General features: G+C 36.2%; 1 protein-coding gene across 2 annotated transcripts in view; it reads right to left on the bottom strand.

Annotated features, from left to right (window-relative positions):
• Positions 1 to 2276: 2276 nt before the first annotated feature.
• MED23 (mediator complex subunit 23) overlaps positions 2277 to 21325 on the bottom strand; it is a 39345-nt gene continuing 20296 nt past the window's right edge. For both annotated transcript variants that reach the window (XM_042795874.1, XM_042795875.1), the window contains 17 exons: positions 20558 to 20703; positions 19729 to 19974; positions 19403 to 19545; positions 18666 to 18840; positions 17441 to 17604; positions 16201 to 16325; positions 15509 to 15714; positions 14249 to 14429; positions 13132 to 13302; positions 11672 to 11888; positions 10605 to 10841; positions 9042 to 9207; positions 8003 to 8075; positions 6702 to 6916; positions 5724 to 5844; positions 4104 to 4235; positions 2277 to 3396 (listed from right to left, as the gene is read on the bottom strand). In XM_042795874.1, the coding sequence (XP_042651808.1) occupies positions 3223 to 3396; positions 4104 to 4235; positions 5724 to 5844; positions 6702 to 6916; positions 8003 to 8075; positions 9042 to 9207; positions 10605 to 10841; positions 11672 to 11888; positions 13132 to 13302; positions 14249 to 14429; positions 15509 to 15714; positions 16201 to 16325; positions 17441 to 17604; positions 18666 to 18840; positions 19403 to 19545; positions 19729 to 19974; positions 20558 to 20703 (2892 nt within the window). In that variant the 3' untranslated portion in view covers positions 2277 to 3222. The remainder of the gene's footprint in view (positions 3397 to 4103; positions 4236 to 5723; positions 5845 to 6701; positions 6917 to 8002; positions 8076 to 9041; positions 9208 to 10604; positions 10842 to 11671; positions 11889 to 13131; positions 13303 to 14248; positions 14430 to 15508; positions 15715 to 16200; positions 16326 to 17440; positions 17605 to 18665; positions 18841 to 19402; positions 19546 to 19728; positions 19975 to 20557; positions 20704 to 21325) is intronic.

Below are 21325 nucleotides of genomic sequence, written 5' to 3'. Positions count from 1 at the left end.
ACTCATTTGTGTCCTTAAAAAAAAAAAAAAAAAAAAAAAAGTCAAAGTCAAATGCAATGCTATCTATTGCTTATTTTGCTTATTTTTTGAGATAGAAAAATCTCTCATCAACTGGTAACTGTTGCGTTCATCATGATTGGATTTAAAAAAAAAAAAAAAGTTTGTGACAATTTTGAAAGATCAAAAATTGCTGTATCTGTTTGAAAGATTTTGCAAATCCCATATCTCTAGGGAGTCCTCCAGCAAACTTGTTTATGAAGAAGAGAAATAACAAAGCATATTTTAAACATCAAGGACAACGTTGTAATATGGCTTCTAAGCTGTTAAATCTTGAATCAAAATGTTAGTAGATCCAAGGAAGATCTGTTACATTATACACATGATGAGCTGAAGATCAAAATAAATTTTTTGAAGAAATCTCCCTCTGGTGGTTAAAGAGGGAATTCAAAGTTTTTTCTAACCCTCTGTTGACTTGGCCAGGCATATTATAATAGGCTGTTCAAGTCTTTCTAAATAAATATTCTCTATAAAAGTCAGACGAGGTGGGGGAAGCCTGGTACTACTGTGTTCATTCCATACTGGCTACCTGTAGTTTGGAATACAAAAAAAAATTCCCCGAACAAAACCTCAGACTTGTTTCCCCGTACTACTCACAGCTGCTGTGAGGTCCAGCAGAGGGCCAAATGCAGCTATTTTGAATTTAAAAAACCAGCTATATGACAGTCATAATCAATTACAAACATACATCTGAAATTACACTGGAATTTTGTCTTGCTGTGCTAGTACTTCAAAAAGTGCATTTGGTTAGCTGGGCTTTAAAGGGTAGGTTATTTAACTCAAAGAAAGCATCATTACGAATTAAATTTTTAGACCAGTATTGCTGAAGATGCAAGTGTAGATTTTAGCAGAAGAGATAACTTATTACAACTAGTGAGGGTTTAGTGCCTTCAGAAACCTGGTGAGCTTTGCAGAGAATGAGTGTGCATGTTCACAGGAAGAGAGTCTTCCCTTTGCATTTTGTAATACATAAACCATGTAAATCACTAATTCTACTAGGTAAGCAAAGGCTCAGGGTCCTGATTCGTAGCACTGTTAGTGTGATATACAGACTTTAAGCTCTAAGTCAAAATTTCAAATGTAGTCCAGTATTGATGAACCACAAGTTTTTCAATGATCTGCTAGTGCCAGCTCAGCTGTGGCAAATCACCTCCACAGAGTTCAAGACTTCTTATCACTGCATGTGTCGTAAAGACACAAAGCTGAATGAAGGAGCTGTTTCTGTATGCCACTGTTGCCTGCCATAGCACTGAAGAATTTATTTTTTCAGACCTACAAGAGAAATGAAAAAACCCCAAACTAAAAACGCTCAAAACTTTAAAGAGTTCCAACAGCTCTCGTGATTTGCTACTGAAAACAATTATCCAATGTCCTTGATACTCTCTGAAATCCCAGTGACCTAAAACGTGCTAGTTTAATATTAAAATGGACACTCGGTCCCACATCAAGCACAAAAATTATTTCAATATGAAGTAAGACGATTCAGAAAGATGCCTGTGGCGTTAGCATTAGCTCAGTTAGAACATGCATGCAGAATAGCCATGAAACATGCTGTTTCTACAGGCTTTTCAATTCATGTGCTCCAAAAACTGTTTAGAAAGAGAAGTCTTAACACAGTTTCACTGTTGTCAGAAGTTTGCAAACCCATGACCAGAATTTTGCTTCTTGGGCCTGCCACCGAAAGCCTACAAGAAGGCCTGTACAGAATGGTCCACTGGATTTCTGGAGACCAACTAAGTTCATCCTGTTATCAAAATTGAGCCCAATGGTATTAAGAGTCACTTGAATGGAATACAAGACCTTTTAAACCAAACATACAACATACGATAGGCAAATGTGTTTTTCTATCAGACCACAGATGCATTGAAGAGCACTAACAGTTCTCTGTTACTCAAATTACACTTGGCAGAATTTAGCACTCAAGTATAATACAAATGACAGCAGTTTCCAGCAATACATCATTGCTGTCCTTCAAAACCTAACAAATAACAATAATTCTGCCCATTGAATCAACAACAAATTTTCATAATTGTTAAACTTTTACAGAGAGATATAAATCACACCTGACCTTACTAATCTGGACTCTTATTTGTAACAGGTTAAAACTGGCATTATTATAAAGCTGATAGAGAATTTGGGATATGGAATATACTTGCTATGGCCAATCCTTATTTTTAAGGTAATGAGTATGGAAAAAAAAATAAACTTAACAATATTAATACAGTTCTTTAAAGTATTTTTTTTTAATTAAAAAAGCTTGTCAAACAAGATGAGTATTTACAAAACATTGAGCCTTTCAATTGTTATCAAATCCTGCTGAACACAGTACACATAAAACTTAAATATCATACAAATCTAAAATATAACAAGATATCAATAAAATTAATGTGATTGACTTAATAAAAACCTATACCATTTCCCAAAGAGGAAAGATAGAATACGAAACAACACTGCGTGAACTGAATATGCAGACTTCCAATAGATTCATTAGAGACAGCTGCCTCTGAGTAGTAATCTAACAGTCCAGTAATTGATGCTAGATCAACCCCACTGCTCAACTGTTGAATGTAAACTATACATAAAAAACTTACAAATATTTTCAAAGGCTCATTCTCAGTCTTTGGAAGGATGTTATGATTAACTCAATAAAATTGTTGTAATCTCTCTGCCTAGGGACATTTCTGTATAAAGCTTGTCTGCCCAAAAGACAGAGAGAATGTCAATTCTTCTGGACAAATAAAAATAGGCATTTTTAATAAGGCAAAACCCAAATTTAAAAAGGCCATTTTCTACCAGGCTACATACACTGAGTGTCCTTTCATATCACAGACAGAAAGAAAGGAAAAGTCCAAATGACTCAAACCAGGACAAGGAGCAGGGTATTATAAACTCTTCAGAAATCTGTGTATATGCTTGCAGAGAATCTTTACTCAGTGCTTTCAGGGAAAGGCAGCCTATACTTCATCTAGTGTCTGATATAAATAGCTAAGAAGACTGGCATGCATAGAGTTAGACAGCTTCATTATGCAAAGGAAAATGAAGCAGAAATCTGTACGTGGCTCTCTTGCCTTTTATACAGCACACCAGATTTCAGATCAGATTATGTTTCACCTTGATCAGTAACAGGAGGAAGCCTTCACATCAAGGCCAGCTGAACACCTCATTTCACTGCGTTACTGGCAAAGCAACATTAACAGGCACTTGGCTAGGCTGTTGTGCTGGTGACCCATTATTGAGAGGCTGCTGTGGAACAGCAGCTGGTTCCATTTTGCTGATGTGTGTTATGAAGCGTAACCGAAGTTTCAAAGCTGGCCTTAAATTACAAATTATTTTCTCAACCTGTTAAAATAAATGAATGAAAAAAAGACAGAAATACGTTTGGTTAAACAGGAGTATTTTGACATATGTCACTACTGTACATAAACATCATATTAGCACAATGAAAAGAAGGAAAATGTTATAGTAAATAGAGGTATTTATGTTACTATTTTATTTACCATGTTGACTCTTGGACCTCTTCTGATAACTAACCTCCCTGGTGTAACAGCTGTACACCAAAGCTTTGCAAAACAATTCATACAACTGACACTTTTAAATGTGCATACTGTTATATACTGAATTTAAATTGAGTGAATGATTTTTTACTGAGCATGGATGAATTCTTGCTTTTGTCACATGTGAAGTTATATTAATGAACCAGAGATTAGGTAAAAACTTAAAAGATACAGACTGAAATAAGCAAAAAAGTTACAAAACATCCAATAGCTTTGTTCCTAGTGATTTATTTAATAATAATACTTAAAGCACACTCAAGCTGTATCTTAAACATCGGACTAGATACTAATCTTGAAATCTGAGATACCTAGTCTACTGCATCTGAAGCTTCTAAATGTGTAGAAGTGCACCAACTTCCTAATTGCATATAGGGACTAGTCAACTGTTAAGCATTTTGTCATTCTGCTACCTATGAAAATAATTCATAAAAAGATTAAATTGCTATATGGTAAGAAAGATAATTAAAGTATCAATATCTACTGTTTACTTACTTGGTCTTTCACACTGTCACCTGTAAACATATACTTCATATGATACAAGAAGTCACATATAGGATCCATGTAGTTCAGGTGTGAGCTGTACCGGTCTGCATTCAGGAGCATTTCATAAAATGCCACTCCAATCTGTTTCCACAGACACAAAAAGCACCCCAAATGAAAACAGGGTTTAAAATGCTTTGGAGTAGAAATACAGGTAAATAGTGTAATAAATATATGTACTGCTTTTTAAGTACCTGTGATTCATATTTACTTTCTTACAAGGACAAATGGGCAGGTCTAACTCATCCTATTATGCTTAACTAAATGATTCCATGCTCCCAAGTTAACTTCCAGTGAATGCAATGATGGTATTTTGGTACACGCTAGAATAATTAGTGCTTAAACATCATTGACTGCAATATGGTTTCAGTAAGTGCCTACAAAATTTGGAAAAGCAGACCTCAGTAAATAACCAGCAAAAGTTTTGCACAAGATTGTAGTCTTCTAGAGATAAGACATTACAGTGTACTGCATTCAGCTTTTATCTAGACTCCAGCAAGGTTTTCAGCAAATGAACACAGTGCATTTTAATGCTTCAAGCATTCTCTACAAAGAGTTTACAACTACAGCATTTGAATATACTTATTATGGAAGTGTTGTGTGCAAACATACGTGTACCTACAAGCATTTAAAGATGGTGATGTGAAACCTATCTGATACAGTTTCTTACAGTATGCTGTGTTCAAGATATATCAAAAACATGGGAGCAAAAGTTACAAAACGCTTCTCTCACTTTGTATGCACCCCTACACTTTTTGACTTCTTCACAAAACAATGTATGCGAGCTAAGTATTTTAGAAAGAACTGAGGGCATGGGGGGTGGGGAGAGTTGCAGCTCAGGAACTAGTGGGGACCTAAGAAGGTTAAGAGTGAAGTCCCCAGCAAAGATATTGGTAACTGGGGATGAAAAAGTAATAAGTAGTAGTGGTGGACCTATGTGTTATGTTGGTCAGACTCTAGAGGGAGACAAGATGCATACTTGACATATAGGCTTTGTGTGTATTTACCAACAGTACAGATATTTAAAGACTTGGGATTCCCAAGTTAAGCTCTTCTTTCTAGAAGGGTCTCTGCTATCTGCCATTTTTCAGCTCATCTGCCTACTAGCCAGATCCAACTCTTTTCTCCTCCCCTGCCCTCATTCACATTGGTATGAATGTAAGAAACAGCTTGTGCTCTCCATCCTCACAATTCAGCTCTTGCATACTTCCTTCCCCTGCATAGAAGATTTTAAAACAGACAGTAAGACTGATGCATATTTTGCATGCAGTTCGAGAGCCAAAGAAAGCATGTATTGCTTGCTATTTTTGAGGTGGTATTTCCCTTTTTGTTAAAAAAAAAAAAAAAAAAAAAGTGCTAGGTGTTTTATGCTGAACCAAGCTGACAAGATTGCAGTTAACTGGGTAACTGAATACCAGCTCAGCAATTCAGATCCTTGAAAATACCATTTGACTTGTGTAGAATTTAATTCTGAATGTTTATCAAATATCTCTATCAGATTCTGCTTTGTAATATAACTGCAAAACTAAAATAATATATACCATATAAAGCAGACCAAGAGCTACACTTTACCTCTATCATGCATCGTGTCCTCTCCTGCTGGAACCGTTGTAGAAAAGGACCAACAAGGTGGTAAACATAGAGTAACTGGAACTCTGTTTTCACTATGGGTATCAATACTTCTGTGAGGAACCTGTAGTATTTCAAGACACTTACTACTTCAACTGGAATTATACTTTTTCTCCTTCTTTCCCCCACCCCAAATTCTAGCCAAAACATATTCTCTCACACAGATTTGGGCCTTTATTTTAGAAAATACAGTGTAGCTCTGCAAATACTAATTATTTCAAATATTAGACATTTCAGTGAAGCTCGAAAACATTTCCAGGCATTACTACTGGACTAGAATAGGCAACAATTCTAAACTCAGCAGAATGCTACACACAGTCAAAAAGCTGTCATCTGATTTTTTAACACTAGCCTTAAATCAAGGCTCAGGATTAACTGAGAGGAACCACTTTCATTTTTGTTCAGTATTTTAAGTCTTAGTAAGTGAAGTCTGTTAGTTCTCTCATTAACACGGCACTGGGGAAAGTCTAATCAACTTTTTAATGCAGTGGTATTTTTTACTTGCTTTAATGATTAAGTGGATCACTACCATATCCTTCAGTCAAGCAAAGCATCTCAACTTGGAGTAGAGGGTACTTGCTAGATTTAAGGATACATTTACTGATTACAGCTGATGCTTTAGGAACATTCAACAGTCAATGGTTTAAGAATAACTGAAATTAATAAAAGCATAAAAGCTAATCAAGATAAAAAAGGCTCATTAAAGCCAGTCACATTCTAGATGAAAGCCTGAAGCTTACAGACAACAAGGGTTATGTCAGTGGAAGAGGGAGCTGGAAAAAAACTTGTGATCTATCTGGTGAGTTTTGGAGCTCCCCTGTACATATTTGCTGGTATAAGTGTTACATGTACAGTTTTGTTATCTACAACAGGTGTGGAATTGAAAAGACGAATTAAATCACCAAATACCATTACACTTACTTAGGAATAAGAGAAAGTTGTCCAATGCTAGAATGATGCCAGACAGCATGTGCCAAAGCCAAAGTGTAGCTACAGCTCATCTCAGAATAAGACTGGTGACATGCTGTGAAGTCAAACAGCTGGAATGGGTAACCAACCCACTCTGTCTCTGACGTCAAGCTGGGACTGTTGATAACGCTCACAATGCGATCATGGAGAACAATCCAGTACGGCTCCTGGAAAAAAAACAAAACAAAAAACAGTTGGAATTGCTTCTGAAAAGAACACTGTCTAAGACAATGCTTCCTCAACTCTTTCTACCATTACTGCATTTCTAAAATGTTTTCAACTACATGGTAGCTTATAACCCTGTCTGACAAACATAAAAACTAAGATGCACAATATAGAAAGCATCCATGTTAGTGCGTGTGGGTGTGGTATTATCAAGACATATTTAATGAATTTAATTATTTAGTTAGCTAATATATAGGGTCTCCAAAAGAAACAGAGCAGAGACAAAAAGCCTTAATGGAATGAGACTGAGAATTTTCCAAGTTTTCTGAGTACAGGCACAAACTAACTAAAAATACAAGGAAAAAGGAAACAAAAAAACATACAGAAGTCAAAGAACATAGATAATGATGCAAGGAGAGGGAACAGGAAGAATAAGAAGCAGCATTAAAAGAAGTAATAAGGATTAAGTCCATGTTGGCTTTCTTCCAAGAAAAGGAACCATTTTGTTCGGGAAGAAAAGTCACAAGGAAAGGATAACTGTTGCACATACAAGCAACAGGAAAGTAAGATCAAAATTATTCAGGCCAGTAAAAAGAGTCATTATATTCAGAAGATCAAAGCTTCTGCTGATACATGAACTCTAATACTGCACACATTTGCTTTTTCAGTTGTAGACACATCTCATTTACATGATTTAAGAGATACGGGATGGGCAAGTGCAAGCATCAATAGAAAATAAGCTGTGCATCAGAGCCCGTATAGAGCTTCTTATTTCATAGTTTCAATTCTCAATTAATACTACACATGTGACATTTGACTATGTTTTTAAATAGCAGTGATTTATTACTTTTCACCCTAGCCTCAAAACATAACAGAAAACCAAAAACCCTCATCCATTTTTCCATGCTGGAGGAGTAGATGTTTCTCAAACATGAAATAGCCTCCTGAACAGCTCTCTGTGTAATCTACAGATGTTGGCTATCACATTGCAAAATGCAGAAGTTTTTACAATATACTCTATAAGATGATAAGCCTTACATGGAAGAAAAGATATTTTTTTAATTTTAAAATACAACAGATTGACTCACTGGTAAGGCTGTGATAATTAGTCCAATTGCATTCATCCAAGCTGTGATATTCTCCCTTGGCACCAGGGGCTGACTAGAGACAGAGAAAACAGAAAACTGAAGCTCTGAAATTCACAACTGCAATTTGTGCTTCCAGTGCACCTAAAGACAAGGTATACTTATGTAAAGAATATTTCTCAAGTTGAGAGAACTACACACGTACAGGTATTTAGGAGAGCCAATAGACAGTATCAGTGCCATTGTGATGTTGCTTGCAAAACTTTCTTTAGTCATGATTTTGCGTTAATAGCTTCAAAGGCTGTTATCACGCTGTCCTTCCTACCGAATAGGTTTTATTGACTCCTCCATGTGCTCCAAATAGAGCTAACAAATATACTACTAAGCTGAATGAGGCTGAAAACCAATCATTTCAGTTTGTCATTGATCAAAGATGGCATCTGAATCACTTCAAGAATATTATGTCCTTTCTTTCACTTAGGTTCTTTTCACGGTGGCTGAGCAAGAAATAGAGCTGTGGGTCAAACTTAATGCACTGTGACAAAGGGCTCACCTTGGCCCACCACTCTGTTTCAAAGTACCTTTGATTTTACATTAGCATCGGTAGGATTGAGAGCCCCACCAATTTGTCCTGCTCCTTTCTTTGTGTTCAAAGATGCTGTGGTATTAACTGGTACAATGTCCTTCTCCTGGCGTAGCTCAAAGGAGAGCAGATCTTTTCCAGCCTCTGTGCCACTGAACCCACTGGACAAGTTCTTTGCCTACACGAGGTCATCCCTCTGTCTTTTAATCAGAATCAGCTGAATCAGCTGTTCCTGAAGCACACACATTCCACTAAAGCACAGAAATCCAACATGTGATTTTCTGCTTGATTCCTAATGCCTTGTTGATCCTCCAAAAATAGTTTATATATAAAACTTGAAGTATTTATACTCTATTAAAAATTTGTAAAACCTTAGGAAAATGAGTACCACAGACTACCTTTGCAACCTCTATTTATGTATTATATATTGCAGAAAACAGTTTCAAAGAGCCAACATACCTCTTCAGCACAACATTCAGTAGCGCATTGCCCACATCCTTCCCTGAAACAGCCAGAGCCATGAGCTCAACACAGGTGACATGGAGAGCATGGGCGGCTGGGTTAGGAAACTCATTGAATCTCCAGTCACAATTTGGAAATGGGCCGGGTGATTTGCCTGCCATAGGTGACAATGATTAAGGAAAACAAGCTGCCCCAACAAGGCCTAGTGTAAGCAGCACACTGCTTAAAATTCATGTATATACATCACACACTAAGTTGCACTGAAGTGAAAGATAAGTTACTGAGAACAAATAAAACAACCACATTTCATGAAAATAGGACATATGGACAAAAGTATGAATATAAGGCCATGATACTCTATCACTGAAGGACTGCATGAATACATAGCTATAAATATACTACACACAAGGTCACAGAGAGGATAAATTTCCCCAACTACAAGGTAGAACAAAACATCAACCACCTCATTCACCATCTGCTTACAAGGCAAGGAGATGAAAAGAACAAGAATTTTCTACTGCGCATAATCCTAAACCATTGATTTGCTTCAGTATAAGATCTTCTAGCAGACTTCCAGGGTGACAGTTTATGCAAAGTGAGCACCTGCTTAGTCTCTGAAAATATTCCACTTTCCCAACCAAGACTAACTCATTTGAGCTACATATAGAAAAGATCTCTGAACATACTGTTCACATTTGCATAAAATCAGGGTTTTATATAATTTTAGCTTTCTTTAGAGATATCTGGAAAACTTCTTTCAAGCTACACGTAAAAGAAAGGCAAGTTCAGAAAGAGGAGTGAAGGACGACACATAACATCCAGAAGTTTGGCCAACTCCCAAAGAGCTGAAAGAAGACAACGTCCAGGGAGATTCTACTAGCACTATTTTCTAGAACATAGCTGCATGGGTTTGCCAGCTATTTTCACAGAAATTTAAGTCAGCTGTAGTCATAATTGTAAACACTGATAAAAGGCAGCAACAAAGAAAATATAGGTTTGTGTTAAAAACATAACTTCTTTAGTTTTTCCACCTTAAAAACCAGATTCTCAGCAGCTGCTAACAGCGTATATACTGATCTTCAACTAGACACAGCCAGCTATGGACCAGCTTAAATGTGGCACTGCTTACAACATTTTATTTTTTTCTAATGCCATTATCAATATTACTAAGAATAATCTAATTTTCTACTTTTTTTTTTAAATACTCATGCTTTGCATCAAGCTTTTATGTGGCAATTAGAATTTAATTTGGAATCCATAAACATCAGTATTTCTATTTATAAGTGATGCATTAAACAGTGAAATATTTATGTATCTGCACTGTACTTAGTTTTCACTGTATCTTTCAAGAAATTTTTACTAGGGCAGCTCAGTCCTTGTGTAGAATAATAAACAAGTACATTGACGTAAACTAGTATGAATTTAGACTGATATATGCAGCTAAATAAAAACTCCAAGCTTTATTTTATATCTGAATAGATGGAAATTGAACTTTATATTTGGATGAAACGAAGCTATAAAGCATTGGCACAGCTTACTTAATGCAAACTTTAAGGATATTTTCTACTAGTCTTCCAATGAGCTTGCAATAGTAAGTGTCATCAGGAATCCATGGATTGTCTTCTCGGGGATTCATAGCACATTTGAGATAAGTATCACTTAGACACCAGCCTAGTGGGCGATTATCTTTGAGAGAGCCAATTATGGCATGAACAAGTTTTCTCTTGAGGTTTGTGCGCTCTCTGAGATGCCTCTCGTAATAGTGAAGAGTGTTGTACAGGTAAGTCACTGGACGGTCTGCCAGGAAGAAAAGGAAAACAACAAAACACAGAAATAACTTCTAGCATCACTGTTATGTTTACTGTGGCAATCATAAAATTAAAATCAAGACCTCTACAAGACTAGGCTGTATGTATTTAAAAACAGCGCATATCCAATTGATTCACGTTTTTTATTTCACTACACTCTACAACACTGATTTCCCTTTGTTTTGTATGTATACTTTAACGTGTATGCAGAAGGGTAGAAGCTGAGCAAAGACAGTCTGTATAACTAACAGTTCATATCTTAATGATAATACTAATATACGTGTAGGTAAACCATCAAAATCATCTCTTCATATAAAAGATATTAAATAGGAAGAATCCAGGTATGGTCACAGTAAAGAAAGAATATTGTAAAATGTCTGGGCATAACATGGCAATGACATCTATACAAAAACTTATTACAAAAGTGCAGTTATAAAAGTGTGAAAAAAATCAGGTTAAATTATTTGAATCTTAAACAAGGATAAATGGAGGAACTGCTTTTTAGCTGTGGCAGTCTTGGTAACAGAAAGTTTGTTAAGACCCAGCTCCCAGTACTTACTACCAGAAGGAAGCAAAAGGGAAAGGTGTGAAGGAAGCATGAATGAGCAAGAGCTACCTGAATAAAAGCAAGTTCACTGTTAGTAGGCTCAGTTTCACTAAATAGGGATTGTACTTCACTGTGGAAATGTACACAGGGCTTATAGAATAGGAAACAATTAAACACTGCTGTGCTAGTAGATGAAAATTATGAATGAAGGAGACGAAGGAGAACAGAATGATCGCAACAGGAATAAAAGTCTGTGTTCACAGAAAACTTACCATGGAATTTGTATAAACCTCCCAGATGATCCAATAAAGTTTCTAGTGATTTGGACACTGGAAGCAATTCCAGAAATCTATGGATTACAATGTCAAACACTGGCAGAAAGCGCAGGCAGACATTTCCAAAATAAATTGGCAGGTACTGGGGCTGGATCTGAACTGGGGGATTGACTTGTTCTGCCAAGCCTTCAAAATACAGCTTTTCAGGGTATTTCTGGAGGGAAAGAAATCCAACAAAATCAAAATTTCTTTCCTTAAAAGCAGTGCCTTGAACATTCAGCATCTATATTTCTTTAAAAAGACACTTCATAACCCTCATTATCACACATGAATGCAGTGAGATGATTTCACCTTAGGGGTTACTAAAGAAAATTCAACTCCGAGTGAGATTGTTTAGTTATTATGACTAGTAGATAACAACTTCTTCAGAAAAAAACAAAACAAAACAAAGTTTGCTCAAAGTGGGCATAAGAGCTTTAAGCATGCCAAGGCAAAGCTGAAAGCAGCCAGCACTTACGTGTCCCTTGTCAAGTATTTTAAGAGAAAACCTACAGGAAATCAGCAGCACTACTGAAAGTTTCTGCATCATCTACTAAATCAGAACACTAGAAATAAGATGCATGTAATCACTCCCTGGGAAAGAACTGAAGTGTACTCAGATACCAAATGAGTACAGCTGAAGGCTGAGCTTATAGTGTTTTACCTCTAACTGAAATTTCTATATGCCAGATTTGGTTTAGTAACTGTGCAGCCATATCAGGGCACTTCCCAGGCTCATACAATTTGCTTCCCTGCTACCCTTACACTTTTAGGCACTGTTAACACACTGTACAGATAATGCAGAAGGCTAATACAGAACAAATAAATTCTGGATCTGAACTAGACTGTGTTTAGCTACATGCGAATTTGCTTGTATCTATTTCACCTCAGTGTTGATTTGTCCTTTGACAGAACACTCCACTGGTACATCCTTTTCTAGCCAGCAAAAGCCACTATGTTTACAGCAGCATTAAAATCTTGGCAATCCCCCTCCCTAATGTAACAGGATATCATGTTCTTGCCATGGAGGAGATAGAAAAAGCTTTAATAATTAGAAGAAAATGCATGTTTATCTATTGTTACAGTCACAAAACACTAAAAGGAAATACCTTATCCCTGATGCACAAAAACTCTGTAAAACCAAGATTTAAAAATTGTACTTATATGAGCAAGAATGAATCTCCAACTAACTCTTCAGCTGCTTCTACCTTTGAATATCACTGCATTACAATTTACATGTTACTACATTAACATAGTGATTTTTATTTTTTTTAATACTAGCCCAAATAAATTACTACTTACTAAGTAACTCCAAAAATTGACAGAGCTGTCCTGTCATTTACAGGACAAAAGACTCTTTGGCTGATCACAACTCCACATAAAGTACAACAACAAAAAACTTTTATTAGCTTTGATACCTTGTGATAACTCATATGCTTAGTATGCCAGTCATTCTGCAGCCAGTGCTCCGGAGAATTCTCCTTCACAAAGTCACTCACTCTGTTTCTGAAATCATTAGGCTTCAGTAAGAGTAACTGAATTATGAAGTAACAGACTTGAGCTTCATTTCCTTCATGACTACGCATAGCCTTAAACAAAAAGGATCAGAAAATATGAAACTACAGCTGATGCTGCTCTCTGCTTTATAACCCCTAAACATTGGCTAGCACCTTTGGATGCACATCAGGTATATCTGCACACAAATTCACACTGAACATATGGTCTCTCAACTGTATTTTTCAAGTGAAGACACAGAACAGAGGCAGGTTCAGTCACTTCCTGTGAAAAGTACCTATCACATTTTTTATTCCATAGGCAGAAAGCCTTACAAACTCCCCAGTCAGTGACAACACGTTCTCCAAGAATACTATCTCTCCTTCTTCTGTCAGTTCTCTTCTTGAAAATAATCAAGTTAAAATTCCTTCAAACCTCTGGCCACTCTGACACGTTTGAACTTCAGTTTGAAAACCAAACTAAAATTCAAACAACCAGTTTTACATTAAGATGAGATCTTAAAATATAAGTAAAGAATAATTAGTGAAGGAAAATTTAATTCTCACTAGGGAAGTTCTGCTTTATTTTGTAGGACAACCTGGAAAGACAGAGAATGCCATTTCTCCCCTTCTCTGATGAAATAGGCTGAATTCTAAGCAAAGAGCGCATACTCTAATGGATACAAAATTTTCTGCTTGCTTCTGAATCACAGCATGCCATACCCCTTCTACCTTTTCAGGTTGCAGAAATGCACAGCTTTGAGCTCAAAGACCCCAAGCACTAATAACAACGTTTAATAATACCACTTCAATGGTTGCTATTAAATAACCAGGAAAAGCTTCCCCTAAAGATTCAGAGAACTGTAAGACTTTGAGTTTTATGTTGCTTACAGAAGTAATCTATTATTTTACTTGACTGCTGTATTAGCAACTAATCACAACTTAAAACCAATGCATTTTTAAAAAGATTGTTCCTATAAAAGTGACTCAGAAAGCAGACTGAGTGAAGAACTGGCATCTTATCCTCTAAGGCAATACTTACCAAACACAGTATCAACCTATCCAGCGTTACAATGTTGTATTTCCATACCATGTCATTAAGAATCTCGATACATTTATTGAGCTGCTGGCCTCCTGCAGAGGTAGAGAATTCATATACCAGGAAATCTGCAAATGTCCTGACATGTGCCACCAGAGCTCTGGCCCCAATTCTTTCTAACACCCTAGCAGAGAAGAAAAAAACAACACACAAATAAATAAAAGACCCAAACCACCGACAACAACAACAAAAACCCAAAAAACAAAAAAAAACCCAACCAACCAACCAACCAAACAAAAAACAAAAAACCCCTCTGTTATAAGAATGCTCACACAAATTAAGTAAGCAACAATTGTTACTGTTCTTAATACATTTTTAACTGGTCTGTTTTATTATAAGAGTTAGTGGGTTTTAATACAACTACCCTCCCTTTATTAAATGAACTGAAAAAAAAAAACCCAAACCAGAGCAATAAGACCTTTAGAGCAGTGGAATTCCAAAGCCTGAACAGTAATCAGAAGAAATGCTTCAAGTTCATCAATTCTTTTGCATTCTGTATTCTTATGCATTCTGTCCAGAACCCATGCTTTAGTTAAGCATTTTTAGTTATACACCTGTTAGGACAATCTTCTGCAACACAACGCTAATTTTCCTGCAGTATGAATTTTAATATAACCATAGCATTAGACTACTGGTATGTCCTCACTTCACAGAAGAGTAACACATGCTATCATAAATATTAATTTTTTCAACAGACGTAAAAAGGACTGAAAAGAAATAATCTATTTTTTCATGGCTGGAGCTGATGTTGTTACTACTGAGAACATGTAAAAACATTGCAGAACTACTACTTCTATAATAATTTTAATCGTGAACCAACATTTATTTGTTAAAAAAAATATTTGACCTTTATTCATGTATAAAGGCTAAGTAAATAAATGCTTTATATTTTCAGTTTACTATTTCAGATTGCTTTATAAGCTTTATAATACTGCCTTTATAAGTAAACTGCTTAATTCAAACACTTCATATGCTTGTCTCCTAGCAGGAAGCACATGCATTGCAGACCACCATGTGGTGTAATTAGTCTTAAACACTGCACAACTATTATGATATGCTTGCTAATACCTAGCTCCATTCCTTTTTTCCATGTTCTCAATTAATAAAACAAGTACAATTAAGCTGCTAATGCACAAGGCCTGTGTCCTCAGAAATGAGAATATTGCTGTAAGAACGCTGATATAGCACATCTTTTAAGCTCACCTGTAGCCAATTTGATTAATGTGATCAGTGTCTAACAACATCTTCCATAGGAGACAAAGGAAAAGTGGGGGTGAACGTTGCGTAGAGAAGTGTGTGATTATATCATTCTCCTTGCTCATCGACTTCCACTTTCGGTACTCTTCTTCCACATTCTTCTTCAAGTTAAAGCGGCTTTCCTGAGGTACGTTATTCTGCTTGAAGAATACCTGAAATAAAGCAGGCTTTGCTGTGACTGAGAACCTTGAACAAAACATCTGAACAAGCAAACTTTTGCCTGACTTAGCACCTTATGAGTTCCTACTTTCTTGTACAATACAAACTACTAGGAAGGGTTGTTGCTTCACCATGACACCACAGTGACTGTTTTGTCACTAACAAAGCTACAGAACAAATTGCCACAAGAAACAAAGGCTTCTCCACATTTTATTTATTTATTCATTTTTACAAGATCTCATTTACCTTCCACTGGAAGTACCAGTTGGCCAAACTTGGCCTTAGAATACTCCAGTAGAAGCTTATGCATTTCTGAAGAAATAGCAATGTTACAATCACACTGTGTTCTTTGGGGACTTGAGATTAATGCAGTCTGGACAGGAGAAGAACCTCACTAACTAGCAAAAGGCACATGATCTTGTTAAGAGAGTAAATTCTCTGTATTTCTAATTATAAAATCATCAGTTTGAAAATATTACCTGCAAAGGAGCTGGAAAACAACTTAGTGTGTGTGATGCCCAGTTATGTGGAGTGAAACTCATGATAGTCTGCAGTATATCCTTGCACCAAGTTCCCTGAATTGAGTCAGAGCCTGTGAAAAAGTCTAGAAAAATGATTGATGATGTTAGAAATTCGCACCAAAACCCATTTCTTATTGGTATTCCTTTTGTAGTCACATGCATCAAGGCTTTGCTAGTTCAGCAGGGTTTCCTTTCTGGCCAACCTCTCCCATCCCCTCTCTTTGAATCTTATCTATAGAACAATCTGGATATTATCTTTTTTTTATTCTATTAATTATAACAACATTATTTTTAGATTCTGAGCTAGAAATAAAGCAATCATGATTTTAAGAGTTTATGTTTAATTTCCTGTAATGACAGTAAGATAAGCTTTTGCTGATTAACTGATTAGACTTAAAAAATATTCTCAGGAAGATAATAATGATGAAATTGCCAGATTATATTTTATATTGCTTTAAAAAGGCTGATCAGCAGTACCTTTCCCAATTAAACTGCAGAAAACACAAGCCTCATCCCCCCAACCCCAGTGTTGATTTAACATTAAAGGTCAAGCAAAGGTTAAAAAATAAAAAACCTAACACAAAGAAGCCCTTTCCCTTTCAAATCACCTCCACCAGTTTTTGTGAAATCAGTTGTTCTAACTCTCCAGTGAGTCTCCAGACTAGAACCATAAAAAAGGAGACTGAGAAAGTATCCCCCTCAAAGCTAACAAAGACCTGACCCATGTCACTGCACATTGTTAAAATATTAAAATACACAATAAAAGCTTCCCTCTCTCCCTTCCCCAGGAAAGCTAACCCAAAACACACACTACTTTTTCTTAAAGGTAAGCTGTAAAGGGGGATGGCTTCCACATGAGCAACATACTTGCTGTGAACATTCCACTTTTTTTTTGAGTGGCATGTATCAGTAATCAATCCAAACATTAAAATTTAAAATAATGAAACTAAGAGAGTAGACAAAACTAGTCATGCTATATCTCTGTATAAAACAAACTTTTAAATAATGTCTGATTTCATTATTGCTTTGCCTAAATACAAGTAGTTGGAAATTAAAATTCTATTTTTTTCAAAACCAGAAGTGTATGGGATATGTCTTATGACTGGGTCATTTCCAGGACATTCTATTGAACAGTATTTTAGAGAAATGGCTTGATTACAGCTTTCACTTACATGTTATCTCACAGTACTATTATTACCTGTTACATGTGTTGCCCTTGCTAGAGTTAAGATCAAAGCCCTGTTGAGCTCTTCTGATTCTGCTGAAAGAACTGTTTTGGGATCACTGAGGAATCGTGTAAATTGCGGTTGGACTTCTGAGCTGCCCAAAGCTGTGATTAGCCTTAGAGCAGTACTCTCAACACTAAAAGAGGGAAACAGTTCAGTTAGCAAATAATGTTTATACTGCTGCTTCTAAGATTCCAAAAATACATATTTTTTCTGCTTCAAATAATACAAAAGCTTTTGTTTTGAAAGTGGCATTCTTAACCTTTTGGAAAAGTTTGCTTTTTCCACTGTTTAATAAACTTGTTATCAACAATTTAAGTACTTTATTTTCAAATAAATCTCTCAAAAGTTGATTTAGTGAAAATTCCAGGTGCAGAGCCCCTGAAAAAGAGCATCAAGTCTTTTTAAAATCTTTGTCTAAACAAAGATATACAGATAAATAAATATATGCAGAAAAGGAATAAAAAGGCATGAATCATGCACAGAAGTTTCAAAGCCAACCATCACGCAAAGCTTTTCCCTAGATTTATCTGCATATCAACTCTAGAGCTTTTTTAACCAGCCTTTCCCTCTTTCTTGTATGCAAATTAGCCATTGTTTTATGAGTGGTTTATGCTGATATATTACACACAACATACAATGGAAGTGACACTTTCTTCTCTACTGAGGTTCACACATAGCCCCCATAGCTTTGTGCCAACTGCTTTGCAGTCAGAGTATTTCCCTGATCTGGCTGAAAGTTAACTCCACTAAAGAATTAAGTGGAACCAACTTAACTCTTGCAATGGAATTAAACATCCTCTACAAGAGTAGGTAAGGTCCGTGACACTGGTAGACAACCCAATCGCTGTGACCCCAAGCAGCAGGCATTGCTCTTTATCTCCAACACAAGCAGCCCAACAGCCATCCATCACTTCCTGACACGACAGTTCTGGTGCACACGCCTGCGTTTTCACCCATGACCCCGCTGCCATGCCTGCACAAGAAGCTGCTGTGTGCAACTCTGCACAGTACTACTATTAACATCTAACTGTATTTCTGAAACATGACCTGCTGAGATACCACAAAACAATTTAGCCACAGAACCGAGACTGGGAAGTTCTTATGTCCCATTTAAAACATAGTTCTCACACAGCTTTCAACATATGATGAAGGAGGAATCTGAGGTTGTGGTTAAACATGGTAACCATCACTCACCACAGATGAAGCTGGTTTTGATTAGTCTGTGGCACAGCAGCCAAGGAATGAAGATGGCTGAGCAGCTGGACTCTGTAATGAGGCTGGATGTGATGCATCCGATAGCTAAACATTTCTAGCAGAGTGTGCAAAATTCCCCATGCGTGAGATTTGAACACTGTTGGCAGGAGCTGACCTTATGAAAAAGAGTTTGTAAAGTAAGTTTTCCAAGTGATTACACTTTAAAATACAACTACAGAATACATTGTGGATAGATGATTATATTTAGATGCAAGTCAGATATTTGATTTGAAAATTGTATTACCTTCAAAGAGTGCATGTGCAAGTGCTGTCTGAAGATGCTGTAAATGTGTAGAGCTCAATAATCTTTTGAATGAACATATACAGCAGGCATGTAAATTATTTTAAAGAGTGCAATTAAATATCATGTGCATCTAATTAAGTAACTTTGCTTATGATTTTCCATTAATCGTATTTTTGTACAATGCAACATGAGTAGGAAGGTCCTGACCATATAAGTGATGGCATAAAGGGACAGTAGCAAATTAATCTGAAATTTAGTGCAGCACTAGGATAACTATTATCATTTCTTTTCTATTAAAATAATTTATACATGTATTCAACATGCTACATCATTAGATTTTCATTTTTACTATGGTCTCTAGTTGCCATTAAAAGAAAATGACACTGAACAAAAGGAAGAGAAAAAAAAAAAAAAAGAATTTTTTTTTTCTTACTGATAAAGCCTTTGATGCCCAAGGACTCTATTTCCATATAAACCAACAGGCGACTATAGGTTTCCACAAGAGCAGGAGCCAAGGCCACACTAGATTTTGCATGAGCCAACTTAATTACCCTTGTAGCTATGCTATGAATCAGACTGAGGAAAGAGAGAAAATATTTTTCAATCAAAAACAAGGACTTGAAAGTTAAGAAGATTATTAAGTATATCAACAGATCTATACATAACACATCCCGACACAGGAAAGCTTTCCTGATGATATTAAGTTACACACAGATTTACAAGCTTAAAATTGAAAAAAAAGATAGCTGCATACTGTACCTCATTTTGGCATGAACTGTGAGTGAGTCCAAGAGGTTCATTGGCAGTGGGGTAATAGACCCTGATGCCATGCAATTAGTCCCTGGAAGAGGTATCCTCATGTTGCCATTTCCATAAATAGTCTCTACCAGTACACCCATTGGCAAAGTGAAACACTCTGAATTGGTTGAATAAGCATTGCACAACAAGGCGATCTTGTAGTCATTCATCTGTAAGCTTTTATTTCTTAAACTCTGTTGCAAAAACCTGCGTGCCAAAGAGATTAAATATTAAGTAGAAAGAAACAAGCCGAAGAATACATGTGTTCCAGGATTACAGCCACAATAACCTCAGTCAAAAATCTATTGTAAAATAGTAGAAAAAACGAAGTATTTATTAATTGCAACACAACAAAATGACTACAGCTTATGCCACAGTTTCACTGTGATACGATTTTCCTGTAACAGAGAAACACCTCAGGAGAAAAACACACTTTAAAAACCACCTTTCTGGACAAAACTTAACCCAATGTACTGCTTACCCACACTTTCCAAACCTCAGCATAATGAAACAAAATTGTCAATTCACTTTCAGATTCTTCATCAGTAAAAAAGATATATTAATCTGAGATGCAATATATTATTTCCATTAGCTATATGATAATAGCATTTCACTTTTTATTAAATATTTTGACTTTGAGCTCTTCCTTTTTGAATGGCTTTGAGCTCATTCATTTGATAAAGCTTATACAGCATCCCATCACACAATACATTCTGAATACAAACTTGGAGCTTCCTATTCCATTATGTCTAAAGACAAATCAAAACATAACAAAACCCCCAAAACTCACTCATGGTGAAGTTTAAGAGAATGAGGAATGGGGATCTGTAACTTGGAGTTGTCACTATGGGCCTTCCGATTCAGATGAATCCAAATACAGGTCATTGCAAAAGCATGAGTTGACTGGGGTTTGTTGATATCAGGTACAGGAATACACTAAAGAAAGAACACATGAACATGACATATTGCAAGTATTCATGTACAGAAAATAACTCAGATAGCCAGTATTCACAAGGTCAAGTTTTTCTTTTTCTGACTTACAACACAATAAGCAACATTTTTAAAGAACAGACTCTACCCTAATCTGTGTATGAAATTTTAAATCAAGAGCTCTGGAAGAAACCTGGATCTCAGTAATTATTCTGAAAAAAACCCAAAACAAAGAAATAATAGAAGACCTCAGAAAACAGAAGTTCATGCTTAGAATATACAAATTCAAGACATACTTAGTTACAAAGCACAGACTTTGACTGTCAGCGTCACATATTATTCAGAAATCAATTATGGTATGTGCTTCCATAATAGGTACTCAGTGGTTCACCAATATTTTCCCTTCCCAAACCATTCTATGATTCTATGAAATTGAATCCTCAGAAATGCCCTAGTCCCCAAAACACTTCAAACAAGTGTAACTCAGAGCCCATCACTATAGCTGAAGTAAATAGTCCTGTCACTCTTCCCATATCTTCTGCTGACAAAAGCAACTGCAAGTGCATTAAACAAAACATACTGAAGAATTTCCGTGGGTCAAAACTAAATTGAGAGGGGGAAAAAGTGC

The sequence above is a fragment of the Tyto alba genome, unplaced genomic scaffold, assembly GCF_018691265.1.
Source record: "Tyto alba isolate M040663 unplaced genomic scaffold, T.alba_DEE_v4.0 Super-Scaffold_22, whole genome shotgun sequence".
Classification (NCBI taxonomy): Eukaryota; Metazoa; Chordata; class Aves; order Strigiformes; family Tytonidae; genus Tyto; species Tyto alba.
This window is presented reverse-complemented; position numbering and strand designations above follow the sequence as displayed.